This window comes from Amblyomma americanum, chromosome 1 (genome assembly GCF_052857255.1).
Source record: "Amblyomma americanum isolate KBUSLIRL-KWMA chromosome 1, ASM5285725v1, whole genome shotgun sequence".
Lineage (NCBI taxonomy): Eukaryota > Metazoa > Arthropoda > Arachnida > Ixodida > Ixodidae > Amblyomma > Amblyomma americanum.
The window spans coordinates 151596351-151623274 of record NC_135497.1 but is presented as its reverse complement, the minus strand read 5'-3'; the positions used below and the strand labels follow the sequence as shown (position 1 = coordinate 151623274).

The following is a 26924-nucleotide window of genomic DNA, read 5'->3' as shown; positions in this document are numbered from 1 at the left end:
AAAGTCGCAAACATTGTGAACGAGTTTAATAACCGTGCGCTGCTTCACATACGTGTCTCAGTTCAGGAGTAATTAAACCCTCGCAGTATTGGCGCATTTTAGACCGTTGCAGTGACCCCCCCTCCCCCCTTTGGTATAATAGAAATTGTACTGTCGTTCTGCGACATTCGTGCATACAGAGCCGTCGTAGACTCGGGCCGCTCAAATTTCTGCTTGCAGGTTTTCAGGGCATAAGCGTGTTTACTTGGCCCACTCGAACCCTGTCGCCACCGTGCAGCGAAACAGAACTTCCGGTGCTGCAGTTGCAGAACAATCTCCGCGAAGTGGCGGCGGCGGCGGCGGCCTCGCAGGCGCGGCCGCACGTCCCGAGCGCTCGTGTGCCTCGATCGATTGTCGGCAGTCTGACTGCTGTGCATATTCTCCGAGTCGCACGCAGTATTTTTAGTGGCGAGAAGCTAAGCATACGCAGCAGCGTCATAGTTTGCCTCCTTGCGGCCGTCGAAGGCGCGCGTCGCCAATCGGAGGAGGCCGCCCGCGGGCCACACTTCGGTGGCGCCGCCGCTTGGCGGAAGGCGCCGGCTAGCCCTAGATGGTGCGAGAGATGCCAGCGCGCATGGAGGCGAGTCGAGGAGGCGTTGGCTGTGCGTGAGGGGGAGCCGACATGACGTGATCCGCAGGCCGTACCGAGCATGGCCAGCGTCCAGCGAGACCACTGGTCTTTCGTCGTGCTCCAGTTTCTGCTGTTATCGCTGCTAATTTGCAGACACGGCGCCTTCGCGGACCGGAACAAGTACTGTGAGTATTTGCGGATAAGGGAGCTCCCCTCCGCCTAGCCCTGCGCGCGGGCTCTTGCTGCCGTGCGGGACAATGCATGCATGCGTGGTTCGTGTGCCTCATGGGCGTGCACCCCCCCCCCCCCCCCCCCCCCCCGTCAACCGCCGGGCACTAAGAAAAAAAAAAGGACGCTGGTGGTGGGAAAGGTGGAGCGCCCCGCATTGCCGTTTTCAGGCTGTGGCCCAGCCGCCGTGCGCCCTAGAAAAGCCATGGGCGCTCTCGGGACGGGATTCGAGTACATAACCGCGAATGCGACGCGCGATCGTTTCCGGCACGCTCTCGGCCGCATCAAGGAGGCGGCGAGATGAATCATAGCTAGGAACGCGCATTACGTTCACTTAATGCTCTTAGTGCATACAACGATCGTCACTGGCGCGTGTACATTTGCGGCATTGTCTTTCATGCTGCAACATAGCGCAGCGCTTGTACCGAAGCATGCAGCTTCAAAAGTGCATCCTTATAGGCTAATAGACAAGAAAACTGCTTGCAGCAGTCGTAATACATGGGCTCTTTGCGAATGCACTCAGCTATGCACGCAATTTGCACGTCAATTTCACACGCACGCGCGCGCGCGCGCACACACACACACACACACACACTTGCATCAATGGGACATTTTTCTAATCCCGCGGAAGTTTCTTTTTTATCCCAGTTACATTTATTACCTCCTAGGAGGTTTTAAAATTCAGTCCTCATGCTAAATATTGCTATCGAAGTAAGCTCTAAAATTGCTCAAAAATTTGATATTGCATGCGTAAAGTACGTTATTGCTGCATATATGATGCGCCCGAACCTGAGAATGAAACGTTGGTAGCAAAACGAATATTTTGCCCTTGTGAATTACCTGCCATAGCCCTGCATGCTCTCAACTGCATTGAAATCAACATGATGTATTTCCTTGCAGCATGAACAATATGCATGAAAAATATCCTTGGTCATGCACCCAATTATTTCATGGTCATGCACTCTTGAGTCATGCATGCATCCTTCTGGGAAGATGAAATTTTTTTTACTGTTGTGTAGTAAAGGAGGTGATTTTAATAAAATGTTATGTGCAGCTGATGTTCTCAATTTTTTTTTTTCAATGTTTGCAGTTCATATCTCGTCACTGTGCATGGGAGAGCGACACTACCCTCAGTACAAGAAGATTGATGGTGCCGTACTGACATCAGAAAGCGAGAACAACCTGGAGTGCGCTGTCACCTTCCAGACTGACTCCATCTTACAACGCTTCATGCTTCGCTTTGAAAGGCTTGCCTTGGACTGCCACGATCATCTAGTCATTTTTGATGGCGCCCATGCCATAGGGAACCACAAGGTGCTGAGAAAAATGGCTCCTTGTGGACGTTGTGCTGCGCTCATAATTGTTACAAAAACTAAAAAAAACGTTGGTTTGCCGTTTCTACTTAATTTCTGTTACTGGAGCCGCATGCATGCACTATTTGGGCACAATTTATGAAAGTTACTGGCCTTGAATAATATGTACATGTGTTTTGCACGAAACATATCTTTTAGGATAAACGCGTAATGTAAGTACCCCTGCCTCTTTTTTTACAATAACCTCTGATTAAGAACTGTGATAACGTATGCAAATGCCATTTCGTATAAACTCGAGTAAAGGAAATCAGAGCTTTGTTGGCAAGCTGGCTTCACTGCATTATGATCACGTTTGCAGTGAAGCCAGCACAAAAGCACATGTGAGCGAATGGAAGGGAGCGGAAAATGTTAGCAGGTGTGGCTGCAGTGGAAAAAAAAGTAATATTATAGTATTATCATAACTTTCTCATATAGGCTGGCATTGTTGAAGTGCTTAATCAGCAATTTTACGATGTACTGTGGTTGGGATATTTTTCAGACTGCTAATCATGAGCCTTGCTATAGGTATAATTAACAAGAAAGCAAAAAAGTGCCCATGTGACCTCATCTCAGAAAGCAAACTATAATTACTAGCCCATCAGGCAGAGCTGTGGTTAGTTATCTTGATGTATTGTATTTGTCATTTTTCTGAAATTCTTCAAGCATTGAATCTTAGCATTCCACTGCAGTTCATGGAAATAGTGCAGGCATATGGCTGATATTTCTTTAGCAACTTGTGAAATGACTACAGGCTGCTAGGCCAGTTTTCATATAAAGCATCATGTTGTATATGCTGCAAACATATATGCACCACTTATAAGACAAACATAACTGCCTAGGATTAATTAGTGAGAATTATTTTCATTGTACAACATCACTGTCACTCTTGCAATAGTTTCTTGTTGCACTCACACAAGTAATCCTGGCTAGGCAAAAATACACAGAATTATTCTTGATGAATGAATGAAATCGGCCTGAAAATTATTCTTGTTACCATTATTTATTTGGTGCTCTTGTCTAGCACAATGCTTTGCATCTGTGGTTCAACAAGTTTCATCTTGGTAAAGGAGAAAGATTTATTATTGTCCATTGCTGCTACCCTCTATGATAAGGGCACAATAATTTAATTTCGCATTCTTGACTTCTACAGTTACAGGTTATCTTGTTGCTTATTCAACAGTTTTATCCAAAATTACTAATCCTGTTCAGAATAATACAGAAGGACAATACTAGAAATCCTGCTCATGCACATTTAAATGTATAAATATAGCATGCTTCTTATTTTTGGAGAGCTTGAGGAAAAGGTGTTAAATTGCACATACCTTTCGGTATCACGTCAAATTGTGTTCAGGATCATACATCGATACATTGTAAGTAAAGCTTCCACTTGCACCATGGTCACTATAGAAGAGAGCATGAGTTGTATTTTCTCTGGTGGCAGTCTCTGAGTCTCAGTCACCATATTCCTTGTGGCCACAGGTGGACCTTTCATGTCGGAGCACACGCTCGGATGTGGGGACCATCTTCACACAGGGGAACTATGTGACTCTCAAGTATACCACAGACAGCTGGAGCCCACAAGGAAATGGCTTCAAACTAATCATCACTGCCTACAAGGACAGCTCACTTCCTGGTGAGAAACAGCAGTTTTAGAGCAACTTACACGAAAATGGACTGCAACATGGAACTTACATTGAAGACCATAGTTATATTGATGAAATTTTTCTGAAGTGCATGAGATTTTCACGCAACACAGTAGATTGTGCTGTGTGCAAATGTGCACCAGAGCAGTGTTCATATAGCTTGAAAGTAGTGCAGCAGTGTCACCCAAGACTAGTGGAGCACTGTGACGATGTGAGCATAGAAACTTTTTTATAGGCAGTTTTTAATTTCTTGTCTTTTAGACAGAATATTTTTGGGCTCCTGAACCTCGCGTAATTTTAAAACACAGAAAATTCTCTTAATGCTCACATTTGCCTTCACTGCTTTAGTAGCATGCATCATTGCATACACTTGTTACACAACTGCTATTGCATTTCTGCAGTAGCGGTTTTAGCAATTGGCATTGTTTGTGCTTACAGATCTCAAGCACGACTTGAAGTGCCGGGACTTTGAGTGTCACAACAGCTTCTGCATCTCAAGCAACTTGACATGCGACGGTGTGAACCACTGTGGTGACAACAGCGACGAGACAAGTCATGCTTTATGCGTAGGTTAGTGAGCCTGTGGTTTTCACACAGTTCATGTGGTGCCAGCTCAGTGAGTGTCACTAAGCACAGCCCATAGTTGCGTGTCACTTAAAATTTGAGGCCTGTGCGAGCAGAAAATGGGTCTCATAACCTTTGTCTGTGAACATACAGGGAAAGGGGAAGGAGTTTGGCTATAGTACTGGTAAATCCTTGCAAAAAATGGTCATTTTCTGCATATGTATACCTCAACTTTATAAAGGCAGGTGGCGTGAAAGCAGTTACAGGCAGTTAATTGCATTCATAATATGCAATTGCTGCTTACCATCAGGATCAGCTCACTGTACCTAATATACCTATAGTTGTGCAGCTACTCAGGAAAGCTGTATTTTTGTCCGAACTTGTCTGGCTGACAAAAATGTCTTCCAAGAACTAGTAATCTGTTTTTATCAGTGTAGCTTTGTTGATGTATGTGATTACTGTGCGACATTCTGATGGGCTGTCTGTACCCTGACCCTCATTTGCTTGCAGGTAGTAAAAATGTATACTCATCTCTTCTGTTTGAAATATAGTAGCAAGTTAAACTCGCAGTATTCCCATTGAATACGTCACATTAATCACTCAAACCCTGAAGTCAAAAGCAGTATGTGTAACAAAGGCATTTCTTTATGAAAACAGTTACCCATTCAAACCATTTCTGAAAGCCGAAATTAATTTGGTCACTTATCAACTGTAGATTGTGTACAAATATACATAGAATACTGCATTCAGTTCACGCAACAATGTTTTTTCTAATCATTTTGAGTAAATTTAAATGTAGTTGCAACTAATATCTACGAGGATCAGATGGTTCTTACAAAATTTCTCGACTGTAGTAGGAAGATTACTTGTCCCACTAAAATGCCAAGTGGATAGCAGTTAGTTCCATTAGCAGGACTTCCAGGAAGTAGCTGGTTCCATTCTACCAGCAACATAACTGTATTGGAAGCAACTGGGAATATCATTTCCAATTGATGAGGGACTAGGAAGCATGTTCTCTGAAGCTGGGGAATAACAGAAGTTAAACATCTCCGTCTGGTGCGAACTGTAAATCAGTTTGGCAATTTACAGTACTAGCTTGTTTCAGAAGAACTTTGGGGGCATTGCATGATTTTCAGCTGGAACCAATTTATCAAGTCATGTTATGTACAGTGCAGTCCACATATAACGATACTGAGGAAAACCAGAAAATCCGTTATAACCGATTATCTTTATATCTGGACCGGAAAAAAAAAAAAAACACACCTTCATGCATGTAGGTATTACCCCGCCACTGACGCTCCTGTCAAGGGTGCACAGCGTCTTGGCACTCTGCCAAGTTCACCGAGGGAGCCACCCCCACCCCTTCTGAAGCTCCCATCAAAAGACGCCACGTTGTTATCTGCGCACAGCATCTTGGTGCACTGCCAAGGTCAGCGCTGCGGACAGTGCAATATGGGGGAACGCGTAAGAAAAGCGAACGCTTAAAAAAAAATTCCTAACCATCTCAACGATAAGAGTGAGAGGTGGGGGGGTTCAGAGCTATCACCTTGCGCTTAGTCAGTGCCACTTTTTACCCAGGTAACAAATGCACAAACGGGCGGAAACTTCGTTTGTGTGATACAGCGTTGCACGGCAGCAGCCAAGCAAGCTCCTCCCTCCAGTGATTGTGACAACGATAACGCTTGGTGGCTTGGTTCCCAAGGCTGTAGGCAACGCTTCCTCACAGATTTCGCCACGCTGGTTCATTTGCATAGTTTTTGCATCATTTGCTTCAAAGTATTTTATTTTTATCAAACTTTCAGACAAATTTTGGTGGTAAACACCTTCTGGGTGTCCAGAATCCTACCGTTGTATCCGTTATTTTGCAGATAACTGTATCGTTACATTCAGTATATTTTTATGTAGGGGAAATGGGAGAATTGATAAATCTAAAGAATTCGCACGTTATAAGTGATATATTGTTATATCTGGTATCATTGCAAGTGGATTACACTGTATATTCTCAGCTGGGATCAGTTAAGGGCTGGCTGTGCACTATGGTACACCCTGGAGCCACTCAAATTTGAGATTCTATGCTGGGACAACCCAAAGGCCACAGCTTGGACTAGGGCATCAAGTAAGATTTAGGTGACATCTGATGGACTGCAGATTGCTGTTATTTCCAACATACTGATAGAGTTCGCTAAAGTCATGGGCTCACTTGGATATTTAGTTGGGTCAGCAATGCAAGGGAAGCAATTGTGTGCCTGCAGAAGAATTTTTTCTGCTATGCTGCCATGAATTGATTAGCCATTAAGGAAGGAAAAAAAAAAGCATTCATTCACTTGTACAAATCTCACTATCTTCTCTACTTTGCATATGGCACTTGTTACGATGCGGTCCTCAACACTTGCATGCTCACCTGTGATTTCATGGAGCCTTGTAGAATGCCAGCTTTGTAGGGGCTGTAGGGTATGATGAAATGGAGCTCAATATGTTGGGACCTGCTTTCCCTAAGGCTCGGTATGACTACGATATGCTCAGCTGGAACACTTCTGACTGAAAATAGTGCAATAAACCATTTGAGCTAAGGTCTTTTTATATTCAGTTTAATATATTCACTAGGGGTGGCTTCGCACTGCAAATTGCATGTTGCTGATGATGGACTTGTATCTAACTTAAATTTGTTTATGAGGTTACTTCATTTTAAGTGTTCTTGGGGGTAACTCTTTATTCGTGAAAGCCAGCCTTCAGTAAAATATCTTTTGAAAGTCATATGTACTCACTTTTTACTCACTTGCATAGTACTTCCACTTTTTTGGGGAGGCAGAGGAGTTGGACAAATTATTGACTTGAATAATTTTTTTCTAGGCTTCGTGTCTGTGAGTTCATTCAGGTGACTGGTGTACCTCACCCTTCTAGAGATAGCATTACTTGTATTGGTAGGCCTAAGCTTCTGTATGTTAGGATCCATTGATTTGCTCGAAAAGGTATAGCTGTATAGAGTACGTGTGTGTGTACAGGTTCCCTGCGATGAGCTGCACTAAGGGGTAGGATGCTTGTACCTCAGCGAGGAAAGGCTGTGTACTGCAAAGCCTCAATTCAAAATATTTTTGAGATGCAGGATTGTTAGTTTTAGACAAGATGAATCTTAGCCTTTCAGAGTCATCAGAGAATCTGATTTATTTAATCACATACCAGTGAATAAGACTGCACATCTGACTGTGGCAGCACTACAGATGAAAATGTTTTGAGAAGACAGGATGGGGAGCTTGCATTGCCTGGACCTCATTCAGGACAATTTTTAAATATGAATACAAGAAAGAGCAGTAAAGCTCAGTATGAGGATTGCCGTCCTGATACCAAGGAGCTCACAGCCCAACAAATTAACAACTCAGTGTCAAGACAAACCTCAGACGGAGTTTATATATGGACATGCATATATAGTGTCCTTCCTTTTTGAGCTTTATTTTTTTTAGGATTCAGGGGTAAAAATCAGGCTGCATTTTTCAAGCTCAACTTCGGGTACAAGTCGGGTTATTCTGAAAAAATTTCCGTAGTTCGGGTTTTTTTTTGTAATTTTTTGCAGCACAAGACAGTTTACTATAACAGTTTGTTTTTCTCATAAACACAAGATGCCCAATTATTTGCTCATTCTTTCATAAACAACACATGTAAATCACAGGTTCTGCTAAAAAGTTATTTGCAAATTAGAATTTTTTTTCCGAATCCTAATAAGTCTGATTGTAAGTCGACTCCCCAATTCACGACCTGCTTTGGGCAAAAAAAGTTTGACTCCTAATATAGGTCGACATTGCCTCACCCTGTGGCCCAAAGCTTACCAATAAGGCTTTCAGAAGACAGAGTAATGCAAGAGAACTTTTATTTGTACACAAGGCATCTCACCAGTACGGTTTTCAGAAGACAGAGTAATGCAAGAGTAAGGGAACTGTAAGGGACAGAGTAAGGGAACGTTTATTTGTCCGTGAGTCATCTTTTACGTCTCGTCTTTCCTCGTGAGAAGGAGGCAGTCACGGTCTTGTGAGACACTGCTGCTTTTGATGGCCTTTGATGTCCGGCAGGTGGTAGTTTTCATTTCAGCTGCTGCTAGGCTGCACCACTTGCTGGCAGTAATCAGTGAGTCCATGTTTACATCAGTTTACGTTTTGGCTGTTTCATCATCAGAAAGTCCCCCGTTTGATTCAGAGCAGTGGTAAAAGGCTTTAATGTGAAACCAATACTAGTCCCATTACGAGAAAAGCCGGTGGCATGTGTTAGTGTGTGCACTCCCAAATTGTACAGAAAATTCCAGTGATGGCAAGAAAAATAGGGGGACATCATCAAGTGGCCATATGACGCACACAGCAAGCTGAGAACCGGCACTTTAGACAGTCATATACATGTCGTTCTTCTATATATACTCTCCACTGGCCGACCTTAATATGGCAGCAGTTTTCCTCACAACATTCGAGTCAAAATTGTGTTGCAACCGTTTTTCATACAGCATTCCAGGTGGTGTCATATGATTCCTCGTTGCATATATCGCTTATATATGCTAGTCAAGTTAGAGGATGGCTTGCGACAGGGATTCGTACCAACATCATATGCACCTTTAATTGTATGCCTTCCCAGATTCGTTACCTGTTAAGATGCGGTTGAGCCCAATGGGCACTGAAGCTCCCTTGGATGTCCTAAGGATGTGTGGGACGTCCTTTGGATGTCCAGCGATGTTTCAGTGCCCGTTGGGAGGTGTCCGCTGAGATGTGAGATGTGGGTGTCAGTGCCCCCAAGGACAGTAATACTTTCACATTCCCACACGTAAGTAGTCGCAAGTGTTTCAACTTCGAATCCAAATAGCAATAAATGCGTCTTTCGCCATTGGATCAGTGAGAACAAAGCCACGAAATCCCCAGCTATTGGATTTTGCTAACAAAAAAAGTTGTATCGAATTATCCTGATCGTCCCTTTGAAAAAAAGTAAATTCTCAACGGCAAAAGCAGGGGTAGATTCATTACGCCAGGAAAAAAAAATTTGAGGGGACACTTAAGCTCCACTGTAAGGCTACTTCACATGGTGCGACGCATATGAAAAAATATGGCCCATTCGCATTGTCATCGCGACACCAATCGCAGCCACTTTTTCACATGCTAACGATTTCAGTCGGTGTGGCACAAACAGCTTTTCTTAGGCATGAAAGGCTTAGGCAGATATAAATGTCAGACACCTTATTATGCATTTATTTTATAATTGTGGCTAATGTATGGAGCTGTCGTGCGTTTTTATGTTCGATAAAGCATTTTAGTGTTCGTTGCATTTGTCAACAGATACGCAACTACGAGCAGCCAGCCTCTTGGAAATCCTATTGGTTGACGGCTGGGCTGTTCACAACAATTGCGCTGACTGTTCGGCAGTGCGACCAACTCGCTGAAAATTGGTGGTTTGTGACAACACTGATGCGCCGTTCTGTTGAAAAACATCTGAAATCGCGCAGCGCTATGGCTACAATCTCATCATGTAAAACAGCCTTTAAGGGTATGACACGGTAGCATCAATAGGTTAACGTCATATATGCGGAATTGGTCATTCTCTACTTAACATTCATAGATCCCTGGCAGTACTCACACCACTCCTGGCACAATGGTGTTGCAGTTAAGCGATGCGTCATTGCCTTGCAATGGTAGGTGCTGCCACCAGTGGGGCTTGTGTGACACAGGTTGCTCTTGCCAAGCAATCTCTAGTGACTAACCATTAATTTCACTGCCACGTGCCACGGTGCACAGTTTTCTCACAATCCGGTGGGCAGTTGTGATGGTGCCACAAGGGCACAGGACGTAGGTGGCCCACCTAGGTTTCTTCTTCGAGGATTTTTCGCTCACAACGCCGATGATGACTCCGCTGAATTTTCTGCAGAGTGGGAGCTTGAACACTATCACATTAATATGTACTTTTGTCCCTGCATTTAGTTTGACCTTACGACTCCATGTATAGGTCGACTTCGATTATGAGTCGACCCCTAACTTGGGAAGGTCATTTTTCTGAAAATAAATGTCAACTTATAATCAGCATTATACGGTATATTTTTTTGCTTGTGTTACCAATCTCATGTGGAGCACTCCCACATCTGAGCAAGATCACCCTGCTTTTATTTGTACTCTGGGAAAACATTCAATATCACAGGAACCATTTTAAATGCGCAAGGTCCTTGGATCATAGTGTCATTAGTGTGGGTAGCTCTTAATAAAATGACTCCGATAATATATATGTCTGGTCGGTAGCCATGCTTTAACGCAGAGCTTGTGTCGCAGAAAATCCAGCGTCGCCGTCATTGGTCGTGAGTGAAAAATCCACGAAAAATCTCCAAAGAAGCAACATAGGAGGCAGGTGGGCCACCTAGGTCACGTAACCTTGTGGCGCCATCACAACCTGCACACCAGACTGTGAGAAAATTGCACCATGGCAGGTGGCAGTCAAATTAAAGGGACTATGCAACGAATAAAAAGTCACTTGTAAATGTTTTCAATGCTTAGAAATGATGCTAAGAAGCATTCACACGAAGTATGAGTATTCAGAACTGAGCCGGCAATTTATTACGAACTTTTAAAAATCGTGTTTTTTTAAATTTGTGGGTCGATTGGTGTGCTCGTAGTGACCGATTTTGGAACTAAAATTGTGAAACAAAGACGTCACACAACCCATGACGTCGCTAGGCTACCACACGCTCTCATTCGCTGGAGCCACGGCAGCCACGAAGTCACGGGCACACTTCCGGTAGCCGTGAAAATCGTCTGCTCGTGCCGCCGCGCGACCCTCTCGGGCAAGCGCGAGCCAGGACATTGCCTTCACGCATATGGTTTCAATTTTCCTCTGCCGCCTCCTTCTGTCGGGAGTTCCGAAGCCACTCGCACGGCTCTTCGTGCGCATGCATAGGGCTCGATGCCCATCGCGGCCGTAAAAGCGAGCAGTCGCACCTCGAGGTCCGGGTTTATTACTGCTAATTACCACAGATGACAAGCAAAGAAACCCGACGCGCGCCGCAATCCAGGAAGGTGAAGAGAACGGAGAGATGCCGCCACGCCGCCCACGCTGCTGCTGGTGGGCTAGGAACGACAACCGGAAGGTGCAAAATAAATGTCAGCGGATGACGTATTCATGGGCGGGGCCCAGTCCCAGAGCTGTTTTCTTCATTTTTTTTCTGGTGCTCCTCGTGTACGAGTTGAGGGGGGAGAGGAGGAGCATAATTTTTAATCGTCTATATCTTCGCTGTTATTGACGCTAGCTCAAAAATTCTTGCACTGGGCTGACGAGTGATCGAATGCCTATCTCTCGTCTGCTTTACATAATCTCAATTTATTGCATAGTTCCTTTAATGACTGGTCGCATAGCTGCACTGGTGGCAGTGGCGCATCGCTCAACCGCTGCACCACTGCGCCAGGAGTGGTGTGAGGACTCCCAGCGATCTATGAATGTTGAGTAGAGAATGACCATTTCTGCAGATATGGGCATTAACCCTTAAGGTATCACGTCATACATTTAGGGCGGAGCTTAACTCCTCCAATTTTTGGCCTCACATCTAAATCACCGTTTTCCATCTTATCTTAAAATTATTTCTGCCTCATGAAAAGAAGCGTTAAAAGTGGTTTAAGATCCCCAGTTCACTGAAGACAAACACATCTCTGGAATATAAGCACTAGATATTCCCAAATTTTTCTTGTTGTGTCTTCAGCTTTGTGGACTGGAAAACCAACAGCGTCCACAAGGCTAATTTTCAGGAAGAAATCGAGTTTAACCCGATTTTTAAGAAATTATATGTTCGGGGTGCAGGAATCAGGTAAAATGGGTTTTACGCGAATATGAAAAGCCCTATGCTTATACAGATGATTCATGATAATTTGGACTCGGGTAATTCGCACTTCCGGTAATGCAAACAAATTTCGTCACTTGGACTGGCCAACTCTATTTTCAATGCATTTTAAAGCTGCCCAATTAACACCACGGCTTCTTTTATTTCAAACTTTTCGTCTTGTTCCAATGCTCCCGGCGGGCGCAAGAGCAGTGGCTGAGGTCGGGCACGTCACATCAGCGGTGCTGTATCATTTGAAAATTTGCTTGTTGTGCCTGACGCGGTCATTAAAATATCGCTTATAAAACGTAAATTGTGTGGCACAATGTTGACTTTGACGTGCATGCAATGGCATGCATGACGACGACTAGAGGGTCCACGTCGCTGCATAGTTTCGTTTTCAGAGCTTCTCTATCAGCTATCAGCAGCGCATCATCAGCCAAGCCCAGCTGCACACTATTTCAGATGCTGACTTGCATGTCACTGGCACGTCACTGGTGTTCTCCTTATTTTTAGAAGGCGTTGCACTTTTGTGGCGCTAGTGTGCTGTCCCCTCGCTTCCATCCGCGTGCCTTTTCCTGTGAACCCTCCCTATATGCATGCTGTCGCTCTGAGGAGGCTACACTGCCGCCATGTTGCTCCTTGAAACAGGCCAGCGCTGCAGCCCTTACCATTTTGAGCAGTTCTACTGCGATACCCCTCACAGTATGTGTGCATTGTATAAAACATTAATGGAACTGTGAAAAATTGTAGTTGCTGCGCAGTTCTCACTGATCAGCAGATGGCCATTGTTCATATTTGCACCAGTTGAATTCAATATCATATGAGGCGATTTTTGGCAGTGTTTTTGGTGTCCTTTAATAATTGAAGTTTCAGATAATTTGGACCTTTCTTCCAGTCTGTTGAAGCCCAGTTAACGTGGTTTTACTCTATTGGGAGACCAGGGCTTCTTTCTCGACCTCGCAACCAGTTGGGGACTGCTGGTACAGAGCAAACAGTTCACCCTTCTCATTCAGTATGAACCAACCAGCCCGACAAATATTATTAAGTGCTCTTCACCCAAAATTTATGTTGTGCTGATGCTTATAGCTACGCTTTCATGGAGAAAAAGTTCCAAAGTACTATTTGTATGCACAGATTATACGATGAAGCAAATTACAATAGTCTGGTTCTTTGAAGTTTGAAATTATGAGTCTACTGTAATGGCACCTTTGATTAAAAAACACTGTTGGTCCGTTCAAAGGTATGGCGTGTATGCGAATCCTTAAGTTTACTCGCTCACTTGTGAACCTGCTGGCTCCATTATCTTTTTATTCGCACTCATGAGGCCACTCACTCATGTATTCTGAAGCTCATATAGGAATTTGCTGATCAGCTTGTAAAATCTAGACGTAACTTTATCCACTTGCTGTCTTGTATGATGCGGTATCTCTTTGGTGAGGCTGAAGAGGTGGCACTGTATCTAACTGAACTAAGTTTATTTCCTGCACGTGCATTCTCACAGGTTCACACACACACAAAAAAAGACTGAGAATAAACCATAGTAGCTGTCAGTAGAGCTGCACATGTGCAATTATATTTTTACTACATTGAGAACTATAGAAACAGCTCATTTAGTTTGTCTAAAAGCAGTATTGTGGAACTTGTAATTTTTGTAAGACATTCAAAACATGAAAAATATACTGCACACAAGGTCACATAGCAGTGCCATCTTTGATATTACTCTCAGCAATATGGCTGTGTTGAGCATGGTCAGGGTCAGTAGATAGTGAAGGTGCATGGTCATAGACGCAAGAAAAGTAAATATTTGGAGGCACGCTTTGTACACATTAATAGGGTCGTGCAGGAGGGTAATCTTCTTTGTTCATCATGTCTCGTTCAGATCACTGCAAGTTTTGTTTGTTGTGGCAAATTTTACTTTGCACAGCTCTTACAGCCAAAAGTCTCCACTTCCTGTACACCACGTGGCTCTAGGCAAGCCACAAAGCCTACTAAATGGCTGCTATTACTGCATCTCCATGCAGATGACACAGCCAGCAGCCAAATCCTGGGCCTCGGTGTGAGTGTGTTTGTGACACTGGCCCTGGTGGTGATAGTGGTGTGCCTGGTGTTGTGTGTGGGCACCCTGTGCCTGTGCCAGCGACTGCAGCAGCATCAGCAGCAGCGCCAGGCAACCTCTGGGGCAATGACGCTTCCAGGAAACCACCCTGCTGCCCTGCAGGCCAACCACAGCGCCTTCCCCAGTAAGCGTGTAATGACGCTTTCCTGGCTTCCCCCCTGTCTGCTCTGCTGCACTACCCTGCCTGCTTGTCTGAGGGGATGCATCTGTTCCCTGTAGCTGTGTATTGCTGCACGCTGGCCTCTGCCTCTGCCTGACCCAGATGCTTAGCCAGTGTGCAGCATACTTCAGTAGTGCTGCCATCATTACTGAGGAAAATGCTTTGCTGAGACACATACCTTTCACCTGCCTTTGCTTTCTTCAATATGCAGATATAAATGCAGACAATGTGTAGCATTCATACAGGCTGTGAAAACAGGAAATGCCCTTGGAAAGTAATATGGGTCACTAGTTTTGCACCTTAGTATGATTTTGCACAGCGGAGGCAGTTTCATATCTCTTACTTTGACCAGACCTAGACTGAACATGTATGTCGCCAGGACATCACTCAGTATCTACTGCATTGGCAGATGGAACTTTAAAATACAAATTTGTGTGCCAGCTGTAAGGTAACTAGGTGAAAAGAAAAGGGCACACATGTACGACTGCAAGCCAGTGTTTATTGAATAATTATATATAAATATATAATAAGTTTATGAGTTTTATAAATATTCTTGCTCAAAGACTTGCAGCATAAAAAAAATCTCTTGCTCATTGCACCTTTGAGACTTGCTGGTTGCATTATCTGATGCTTGAATGCCTTCAGTGAATGTCTCATTGATTACTGGTTACCTCAAAATTTGCAGCTGCTTACAAGGCCATGATTTTTTTTCTCACTGTGGATGTATTAGCTGGCACACTGAAGTATACATGATTTTTCCTATGACTATTTTATAGTATGAGCATTAAAGGGGAAACCCTTTTCATGGGGAAATCCTGCAACCTGCCCAGGACATAGTTCGCATCTTGTTGGCCCACTAAGGGTTTCCAAGTACTATGCTCAGTTAACATTCACACCACATCTTATTTACATACCTATGGTATATCCAAGGCACATTTGCAATCACTAAGTACCTAATGTTTATGAGGTATCCCACTGACAACCTTTTAAAATATCCTTACTAGTATCTGTAGTATGTTCTTGTAAGTATTGCTCAGATTTATCAACAATTGTATCTTTTATTTCATGAGCAAAAAAATGAGCCTAGCAGATATGCATACATTTACATATTGTAGTTTTATGATGGAATTGCTTATTATTACATCGCTATATTCCTTCATTCACTTATCTTAGCACTATCAGGTTCTGAGATTAGTCTGCAGACATTTAGACAAACACTTAACACTCACTTCCACTTATGTATGTAACTTCTCTGACAGCTTTTTGCTCACAATATTTCGGCTTTCTACTTTTGCTAATTGCTTGAAGACAACAAGCAAGGTTTCTAATCCTGTTCTGTCATTAGCCAATACCCACCCAATTTCGGAGAACAGCTATTTTGGCCCCAAGTCATTCAGTGCCTGCTGAGCTCTTCCCATTCAGCCTCTAAACTCCCAACTCGTCCTTGCTGGAAATGTAGTGCCGTCTCTTGAGAGCTCTTCCAACAGGCACATTTTAGTTTTGATTTTTTGCCTTGAGAGATGAACAGTGCTCCCATAAACAGTTGCTCTGCAGCATTCAGTGATGACATTTTCATTGCTTTTGATTTTGGTATTGACTTCTGAGAATTTAGTGACAGTTAAGTAAAGAGATTTTAAAAAGGTGGACGATTATTATCTTTGATCATTAGTAAACAGAGGGCATCCATCTGATGACTCCAGTGAAGCTAAAAGTACCAGAAAGAAAACACTTTTTTTACTGCAAAGCACGCAGTGAACGCCCTGGCTTCGCATTATATTTCTCAGACCTCACCCTCCTAGGTGCAATGAAAAGAGTGTCAAATAATGAGTGAAACATTATAAAGCACCAAAAATGAGGAAGCCAAAACCGAACTTTAGTTTCAACTAACAGATGACGTCATGAGAAACCAACAAACGACGTCATGTATACTGCTGCGAAACCTCCAGTGTGCATTTTGTGTGGCTAAACTGTCGACTGCAGATAATGATTTTCCTGCAGCAAGCGCAGAGTGAATGTCAATGCACGTGCTGCTCGTAACGTCACACATGCAAAGTTGTCCATATAAACCATTCAAGTTGAGGTTGCAAAATGGGAAAATTTTAAAATTAATTTGCACTGAAACAACATGCCTCCAAATTTCGAATCACAAAGTATCAGAAGACTGAGGAGAACTGATGGTAAAAGCTTCAGTAAAATATGTGAACATAAAAAAAAAAACCCTGGAGTTTTAAAAAGTTCTCTAAAAGGTAGCGTTTTAAAAAAAAGGAATAGCTACACATAATCATATCATAAATGAACACTGCTTGAATATATGTGATTACTTAGTGATAAATCTGTCCTGGATGTTTATGCGTGACTATACCTTATTTGACTAGACATAAGTTTTATAGGGCATAAATATTCACGTATTCATTTCATATCTTCCAGTTAATAGACCTGTCCCAGTTTGTAAATGATGTGACATCAGAGGAGCACTTGAGCAAGGGGGCGCTGAGATAAAAACAGGCTTGGTTGGCAAAAGTTGCCTTTTCGTTTTTGATCTACCTATTGTGGAGAGTGTTACGGAGCTGTCCGATGACATGTATTTGTCTCTCACTTTGTTCTTTGCTCGGCTCCAAAACCCATTTTTCGCCAGTTTTCGCTATCTGGAAAGTGGAAGGAATATATGTGGCAGGTCTTCTTCGATCAGTCAGTGCATTCCACTGCGCAACAACTCGGCGGCATGAAGAAAAACCCAGCAAATTGTCATTACACGAGACCAAATTCACTGCACCATGCCGCCAGCAGTGGAATGTTTTGCCAACCATGCCAAGACACACCCTTTGCCCCTCCTTCAAAATGTCATATGTGACGTAGACCAGGAGAGGTCTATTGATATGAATGTTCCACCAGTAATGCTGATGTCTGCACAGGCAATATAGTATTTATTTATGGTGGATGTACCATGGATATTTGTGGAACTGCATTTGGAAGACAGAGATAACAGATGAACATCCAAGAGCCACCATTCAGGTTGTCCCCATGCAAAACTTGAGACACCGCTTACTTCTTCTCTTGGTGCTACTAAGCATTGTCAGGCTTCAAACCAGGCCAACCAGGACTGGATGTCGTTTCTTGTGATTCACAAATAATCAGCTTTCTTGGTCACGCTAGATTGCCTCTAACTTCTTGTCTTCAAACGACAGGCCAAAAACAATGCACAGGCGATCATGTGATGTGATGCGACAAATCTGTCTTAGTAGTATCGGCTGTACATTTCACTGTTACATAGATCGCAATCTCGTTGTGCCTTCCGATTCCCACTGCATTGAATTTGATTTCGCTTCTAGAGAGACAAGGCAGGTGGGTGGCTGGTGAATGGGGTTCTTCTTGAGAATGGGGGTGGGTGGTTGGTCACTTGTAGGTGGGATATGCATTTTTGCTAGTGGGTGCATCGGAGGCGGCACCTTCTGAGCCCAGAGGGTGCCCAGAAGGCGCCCCGATCTGCTAATGGTGCTTGGTGGTGGAGGCTTCAGACACACACAGACCATGGCACTGTTAAGTCATAGAAACAAGACAGCTCTTCCATTTGTGCTTCTTTTGTCCTGTCCATTTACCTATTTTTCTTAAAATCAGCAATGAGTCGCATTATTGGGCATGTTAACCAACATGAATATGATGTTGATGTCACACTGAATTCAGACAGATAAAAAAAAAATGTAGTCAACCTCGTGGACAATAAAAACATAGCAAAGCCGTTATACCACACTGAAACATCTGTGATTTTCTTGGATTGCTCCTTCTTTCGATTTTCCCCTTTCTGCCTACTAGCGCGTGAGAGACAAAATCTTACCAATGTAGCCCACCGTATTTACTCGATTCTAGCAGGCACCTTTTTTTCAGAAAAAAATCGCCTAAAAACGACATGCGCGTTAGAATTGAGTACAAAAATGAAACTATGCCAGCAGCACCCTATTGTGATGGGCATAACGAAAGTGGTGGCTTGGTACTTCTTGCATGTCGATATTATCGATATCACACACCGCAGTCTTGGATACCGAGAGGCCTCGTGAGCATCTTAAGTGTTCCGTCAGCGAGGCGCCGACCTGGACATAGCGAACATAGAAACGTCGGTTGCAAAGACGTGCCAAGTTCACTACGATGCCGGGGTCAAAAAAATTAAAAAAAAATGACCTTGCGTGCGGAGGCTATCTAAGCACACACTGGCGCGGCTAGGCAGCCCAGCGCTGAGCGCGTAACCGCCACCAGCGCTCCCGTCCTGGGCGCACAAGCATTTTGGCACTCTGACAGGTTCGCAGAGTGCGCCACCACCGCCGGACCCTGCCATGATGTCATCGGAGCGCAGCATATTGGCATGCTGCCAAGGTCTGCACTGCGGATGCCGATGAGGGCGCGAAGGAACGAGGTTAAGAAAAGCTGATGCTTTAAAATAAGGCGATCTTATGTATGGAGGCAACTGGAAATCGGGCGGCCTCATGTGCGTATTTCTTTATCGAAACATGAAAATCTGGTGCACGTTAAAATAGAAGTTATTGCACTTTTTTCTTATTCTGACCTTGAAAAACAGGTGCGCGTTACAATCGATGGTGCATTAGAATCGAGTAAATACGATACATTGCAAGATAAGTTTGAAACTTCTGGCCTATGTTTTACCCATGTAGTGACAAACTGTAATCTTCACAGTCAACATAAATCAGTTTTGTGACAGCACTATCAACTTCATTTAATATTAATAGGAGTTTCAAAATACCCAGCTCAGAAAACCCTTCAGGAACACAATCATATCCCTATTATAGCATAGTAATATTGTGTTCTCAGGCATAACAACAGGATGTTTTGGGGAATTAAGTGCTACTATAAGACATTCCAAAAGTATCCTGAGGCCTTGCATGACTGAGACGAGCATTTTCAATATCCTAAGAATTTTCTGCAGGTTTTATGTTCAACTGTCGGTTTATTTCACATTCTCTCTGCATGACTAAAAGCAAGCACAATGTCAGATGCATCCTTTCCTTTGTGCCCTAGATGTTTTTGAACATTTGGTGATCGCCAGCATGTGGTGTCTCGGTGCTGATTTCACAACCTGACAGAAGTTGTCAATTATAAACTCTGTGTCCACATCTCACAGCTGTGTAGACATTTGTGCCTACTTACTGTCAAAACCCATTAAATTCATTCTCAGCATTTCAGCAGTACCCTTAGTTGTAGGTTGATATTGCTTCCATGCAGGGATGCCACCATTGTGCCAAACTAGATAAGCTGCATCATCCTGATAAAAATTGAAAAAAAATTGCGTTGAACTGCTCAGAAGTCACTGCTTTCGAATTGGGCCCTGCCATCCACAATCTATACAGGTAGACATGACCTTAGGTGTCGCCGCCATTTCAAAATGTTAACATGCCCAGCTTTTCTGGCCATTCAGGGACTAGCGCCATGTGTAGGCCGCTAGCAGTGAACACTGTGCAACTCAATGGAGACATTTTAAACATAATTTTGAGAAATTAAGACAGTCCTGAGAGCTTCTGTAGTAACATGGTAAGGATCATGGCCGGCTCTTCCTTCTCTACAAAATCTGACCTATAAAATGCTACCTGCACTCACACCAACTATTTCTGACAACCATAGAAAATCAATGGGATGTACCAAACCTCAGTACCCAATACTTACTACCAAAGTATGGCATCATAACCAAAGTGTTAATTACCACACAACTTGTGGTGGCAGCCGTGCAAACTGGAAGCATTTGCCCAGATTTTCTGGGCCCGGGGGCATTGAAGCCCACTTGTAGCAGTGCATGACTATCGCGTTGCATTCGTTCCTGACGTCCTGAAGTTTGCAGTAAATGGACTAACAAAAACAAACATCGCAAAGCTGACTTCCACGCCGTGCTTTTTGTGCTATCTGTGTGAGCCATCTTCGGTCCAACAATGTTTTGGCACACGTTTCCGAGCTGCTACTCGTTTCTCTCTCAATTAGAAAATACGAGGAGGGAAATTTTAGGGCTGCAAAATTTGCTCCAAATTGCATTTTACCAGTAGCATCACTGTTCCATGCTGCTGTTGGTGGCAACAAGTTGAGGTTAAACAACACCTTGCCCACTTGATAATAATCATGGGACGCTGTATGTTACATGACAGTTATAAAAAAACATGCCTACTAAAGCTACTTAGTGCTTGTATATACAAGGGAAAACACCTTTTTGATATATATTGTTTGCAAAGGGGGGTGATTGTTCAGTTTTCTATCTGTTGCACAGGTTTAGCATCATAGTTGCTTCTTCTTAACGTAACATATTTTTGTAATTCACATCTGGCAAAAAGTTGTGAAATATAGAGGGACTTGGACTTTGGAGAATATGAGAGTAATTTTGCACATTTATAAGTCACCACTACTGCATGCTGCGTGTAGTAACATCATGTAGCATTGATGTGAAATAAAATTCAAATGGGACAATTTAAAAGGAAACAGCACAATCAGAAGATTTTATCTGAGGGAGAATAAATTCTTGAGTCTTCAGTTGTCACTTCTAAAGAGTGGTGACCTCTCTTACAAACTGATAATAAGCCAGAATTTTGTTTCCTCTGCTTCAGTTACTATTTCTGTGTTTTTGTATTTGCATTTGAATTGTCCTGAAACAAATTAATAAGTAATGTGACATACGAAGTTTATATTTAAGCTGAAGTCAGATAAACTAAGCTTAATGATATGGCAGAGTACAGGAACATTTGGGTGATTCTCATGAAGATAAAAAAATAGTGCTTGGGATAAATGATATTTTTTGAGTTTCCTCATCTAAATTCAACGTATTTTCTAGTGTTGAAAGCTTCTATAAATGGGGACAAAAAATAGTGGCGCTAGGGGGAGAAGATTATTTAGGCTCCCGGTAATTTAAGATATTGATCAAAAGAAGTGTGCGTGTGTGTGTGTGTGTTTGTGTGCATATCTGCATGTGTTTGTGTTCTGGTTCTATGGCTGCATGTGGTGGATGTAAATTTTTTATTCTGGACATGCACTAACTTGCATCTCAGCTGACGAAAGGTAACAGAATTAATCATGTAATGTATTTTTACATCCCAAAGCCATTTGAGAAAATACATAGTAGTGCAATAGTGTAGGACTTCAGATTCAATTAAGCTACTGGGATTCCTCACCCTGTGCTAAGGTTCAGTACAGAGCTTATTTTGCCATCTGCCAGTGTCGAAGTGCAGTCATTATGGCTGGGAACTGAGCCTATGACTTTGTGCAAGGCAGTACAGCACTGTTGAGGTTTTTGATGGCTGGAAAAAAAGTATAGATCAAACTAGAGGCAAACACAGGGGCACAGATAATTTGACCTATTCAGTGTGCTCTTTTAACACCTACTTCTACTGATCTTGTGTATGGCTATAAACAAATATCACTGTTAAGGAGAGACTTCTGACAAGCGAAGAAATTTTTGCAGTGTATTGGAGTTCATTTTTAAGTGAGTCTATGGTATTAACTTTTTTTAACAAATGCATAAAATATATGTGAGCAATGTACTAAGTTAAATGTCCAAACATTAGTGGTAATAGCCCTTTCAGAGTTACTTTTATTTTGCTTGTTTGGGAAACATGCATTTACTGACAGCAAATTAAACACATTGTAGAAGAAGTTGGAAGGCAGAGTTGGTGAAGCCGTGAAAACTGCCTTGCTTAACAATAAAATAGTTATTATTTGAAAGGATTCAACACTAAGGGTGCTTGTCTCAGGACTGCTGGTCCCCGCACAGTTCCACCAAGCCCGTAGCCGATGGACAGTGTGTTCATCTCACAAGCCATCACATGGTCTGTGAAACAAGCATACTGCCTGAGATATCTCTTAAAGCATTGTGGCACTGGTCAGAGACAAGCCTATGGGCTGGGGGGTTGGCTGAGGGCGTTGACCCCCGAGGGGTGGTGTGTGTGACCCAGGTCACCAGCCTGGAAGCGGAGGTGTTTACGGGGGCACTGCCGAACGCCTTTGCGAGAAGCCTCCCCCATATCCTGGAAACAGCTACCCCCCAGCGGCCGGCATCACATTTCACGTTCCCCAGGAGAGCCTCTACTACCCAGCCACAAAGTGACCAGGCCCGAAACGGCTCCAACTGGCTCGTCTGAGCAGGGCCTCCCGCGCGACCTGTCTGCATGTCGAGAGCAGTTCTCCTCGCCGAGGCCGCTGGATGCTGTTCCTCCTGTTTCTCCGGGCGGTGTCACCCCAACCAGCACATTTCGTCAGGGGCCCCTGTCGTCACAGCCCGACCTGTTGGCTGCTGCACATGGGGAGGCACCGCAGCACACCTGGGCAAACACGCTGCCCAGAGGCCGGCCAGATGTGCTGGGTCCCAGCTTTGCCGTTGAGGCCGCGCAGACGTTGCCATGGAACATGCAGAATGGCACCATGCTTTCCAGCAGTACGCTGAGGGCAAAAGGGGCTGAGCTTCCGCCAGACTCTGTGCGGCACCACAGTGTTGTCTCCTCTCAGCCCAGTGGCTGGGAACAAACTTGGCTGTGAGCCAAGGTGCTAGTCATAACTAAAGTGGGTGAATGAGTCTTCGTGCCCCCCTCCCCAACAGGAATTGTATTTCACTTGCACAGATTGAGACAGCTTTGGTTTATGTTCAGTTTATCTGTATTGCACTCACTTGTGCAAGGTGTGGTAATGTGCATTATTAGTCGCTGCTTAAATGCATGCCCTGAAAGCTGTCTGCAGTGCAGCATGTTGAAGTGCAACAATGAGCATAAATAAGTGAGGTCATTTAGTGGTTGCTGTTTGTGCTTTTTCATTAATGATGCTTTTTAAAGTCTTGCAGGTACAGTTTTGATTAAAAGTTATCAGTTCATAACATGTGAGAACCAGTTTGCCTTTCTTCCTGGTCCTGTTTTATTATTTGCTACCATTTTATTATATTTCAAGAAAACTTATTCATATAATGGGTTTAATGTGTAAATGGAGCCTAAAGAATGTAACAGTTTCTGTAATTTCTTTAGAATTGTGCCAGCTTTTGTTGCAATAGGTGTTAGTTAAAAGGTTACAACATTTTGTGTAAATGTGTGCTGCTTGAAATGAACTGAAGTGATGAACTGTATTACAGCGTATTGTGATGTAAACACCACCAGAGTTTGTTTCTGGAATGTTCTGGTAGGATACAATTGTGCTGTAGTGATGCAAATGTATCAGCATTGTAGTACTATCAGTGCAGTCGTTAGGAGACACGGCATTGGAATACCAGTAGGAAAATGCCATCTCGGGCACTACAGATGGTCAGCTGCCAGCAACTTGATGATTTGATTTCAACTTTGTTGACAAAACCCAGCCACTCATTAGTATAGTGTACTACTTAATGCCAACTCCACGATCCTGGGCTTATGATGTTATGCTGGGCAGCATAAAAGATTAGGTTGCACATGTAGCAAGAACTTCCCTGCATAGGTGTGGCCAGATGTCAAATAACAGTTATAAAAGTTGGGTTGTGTGAAGGCTTCACTCAGCAATGGGAACATTGGAAATGCTGTGAAAAATTTTGTGCAACTCAGTTTTGTGTTAAAAGCTCTCAATATGCTAGTGCATGATGAGTAAGTAGAAGCAAATGATTTTCTCAAGGCCATTGCCAGTATCCAATGAGTGCAAGTTATCATCACATGACTGTCCCCCAAGAAGGAGTTCCCCTTCATTATTCTGAGTACCTTTCTCATATTATGGAAATAAGGCCACAAGACTATTTTTCATGGTCCCACATTGATATGCATCTAATTATACATGATTAAAATTTTAATCAAGTAATTAAACAATGTGCCTCACTAAAACTATCTTCATTGTAATCGTTTTTAAAGTTGACAGTATTACTTACCTACAGTGAGGCAGTAGTGTTTATTTGTCCTAGTGTCAGTGAGAACTGAGCACATCGCCCCAACTCACTGCACTTGAAGCAAGCACTGCATAAAAGCAGCCACACTCCGTTTCAATTTTGAGTAAGCTTGGTGCAAGATAGACGTACTGTAATTTTTTTGGGTTGTTGTTGGAGAATTCATTTCACTTGATAGCATGTATACAGGTCACTTGCATCAGGCAGATATTTAAAACTGTGTTTCTGGCAGCTGGCTGTCTAGGGCCACTGAAGAACAATGAGTACAATTTACAGTCTGAGCTTCAGTAACTCTGCATTGCTAGTACCAGTGAAAAGAAGGCATTGGCTGTATGTATATAACAATGTACGTGTGCATGCTTGTGTAAAATGGATCCTAATGTTAGGGCTGTATTGATATATATGCGTATTCTCATGAACACATTTAATTTGCTAGTCACAACTGAAAGAGATTTTTTTTTGTTACTTGCCGGTAAAGAGCCGAGTTTTTTAATCAGAACACTTTTAACACTGCATGCCTGTACTGTAAGCACACATATAGTCAAAAACGCAGATTGTGCTCGCTAGTTGCATGCATGTCCATAGCAGTTGCGAATCAAAATTACTCTGCTGTACTTCGGGGAGTGGGCCTGACTGCTTGCAGTGGCACCAGGAACCCATAGTAGTGCCATGGGTGTGAGTGTCAACTCTCGAGAGTCCATCTGTTTTGACATCTTATTCTCACCTTGGAGGCCTCATTTTAAATGGTGTCATGTGAATGAGAATCAAGTTCTTGACGATTAGATTTCCTGAGTGCATTTTTGAGAGTTTTCATATCCGATTACCTTAAGGAATTTGGCCTGTGTAAGGGGGTGTGTTTTTACCACTGTTTTTGGACTGTTTCTGACAGTGTTTTTTTACAACTTTGTCTAGCCTTAGAACACTTTTTATATGTGATGTGATGTGAACTCTTGATAAGAACAGCAGCCTGTTTTTTGGCAGTGATATGCCATTAGGCTGTCACGTATGGAAGAAACTGAAGTTAGGAGAAGTCATGGGCAAAACATTTTTTATGGTGCTGAAGCACTTACACACTTGCTGAGCAGTAGCAAATGTGCCAGCTTATTTAATTTTTACAGCTGTTTACTGATATTTATTTTTTTCAGAGCTTGTTGGCAGAAAGCACTCTCTGTTTCCACCTTTTTCATGGCTAGAAAGTTCATAACTATGGAAAGAATTTTTTTGAACATATTTAAATTTTTCTAGTTTACATTTATCCTTTATCCTTCATGCAGAAATATTTTTGTGACATTTATCTTGTTTCACTTTGTTTTTTTTGCGTAGCTTTAGTTCTTAAAAACATATCACAGCCCATTTGTGTTAGAGTGAAATTTGGAAATATGTAATGTCACTATTACATAGAACAGCAATATAGTACTCCTTGTAAGCAACTTAACATGCGATGCTGTGATGAATTTTTCATTTTTGCATGGTCTTGCATGTAATGCACATAATGTACAAGGCCACGCAGTAAACTCACCCATATAGCCTTAGTGTTGATCAGCAGATTGAGCCATTGCTGAACCAGGGTGTGTACATTTATCACTAAAATGATAAAGCATGTTGGAAGTTATCACAGCACTCAGAACGAAAGTGGCAAATATTAATACTACATGAAATAAGCAGATAACTTAGCAAAGCATTCATATCCTCTGAGGTGTAATAAAATGTAAGCTAAAATTATGTACAATAAAAGTTGACATCTGGGTAAAAAACAACTAGCCAGCCTGTTAGCACTACAACATTTGGCATGGTCAACAACATTAGTACAGTAAAAGCCACAATGGCACACTTAGCTATTGCAGAGTTGACACTGGATTTGCATACAGTGTAGAAGAAAAGTCATCTCAAAACAGTAAAACAGGTAGTTTGATGTGAAACACATCCTGTCACCCTTCATGTGTTGCACAGAAGTGTGGCTAAGTATTTACTATGCCCAAAAACATGTGATGCAGTGACAGAGCATCATATTTTATGGCAGTTGTTGCTCTATGTTTTGCCAGACAAACTGGGCTGATCTGCCTGCTGGTAACAGCTAAGCATCACGACAGAGCAGCCGTGCTGTTGTCACCTAATCCTGCACATTATTAGCTTTATGTATTTGATCTGGACTTTCAGTGAATTTTCAGTGATGTACTTTGCTCACAAAAAAAGGTTGAATTGGAGCTTCTGGCCTTCCTCTATCTAGTAGCTATCTTTACATTTTAGCAAGTGGCACTCAGCCTTCCCTACAAACACTTTAGTTTTACTGTCATATTTGTCACAAAAGCACAATGTGGCTGATATTTCTGAGGCTTGAGTTTCTGTGGACCAAGCTAGTTTACATGGTGCACAAATGCACTGTATGCACACGACAGCCAGCGTGTGTGCTGAAGTCAGTTATCTGAGAAGCTTTGTGCATATCATGTTGTTTTCTACCAAAACTTGTTTTGTGTGCCCACATGGGCCTCGTGTGCACACTGTAGAAATGTTGTTTTATGTCGGCTGTGAGAATCTGGGCGCTAAAAGAATAAAATGACCAATCCAGA

At 42.9% G+C, this 26924-nt stretch overlaps 1 protein-coding gene across 2 annotated transcripts; it reads left to right on the top strand.

Moving 5' to 3' along the window:
• The first annotated feature begins 315 nt into the window (after positions 1-315).
• On the top strand, positions 316-26924 carry LOC144113948 (uncharacterized). Of its 2 annotated transcripts, none has more exons than XM_077647361.1 (6): positions 316-795; positions 1929-2152; positions 3670-3823; positions 4272-4403; positions 14241-14459; positions 22549-26924. In XM_077647361.1, exons 1-6 carry the CDS (start codon positions 690-692, stop codon positions 23004-23006), a joined length of 1293 nt encoding a protein of 430 aa, XP_077503487.1. In that variant the 5' UTR covers positions 316-689; the 3' UTR covers positions 23007-26924. The 2 variants fall into 2 exon arrangements, with proteins under 2 accessions (XP_077503487.1, XP_077503488.1); XM_077647362.1 differs by having other exon boundaries at positions 22427-26924.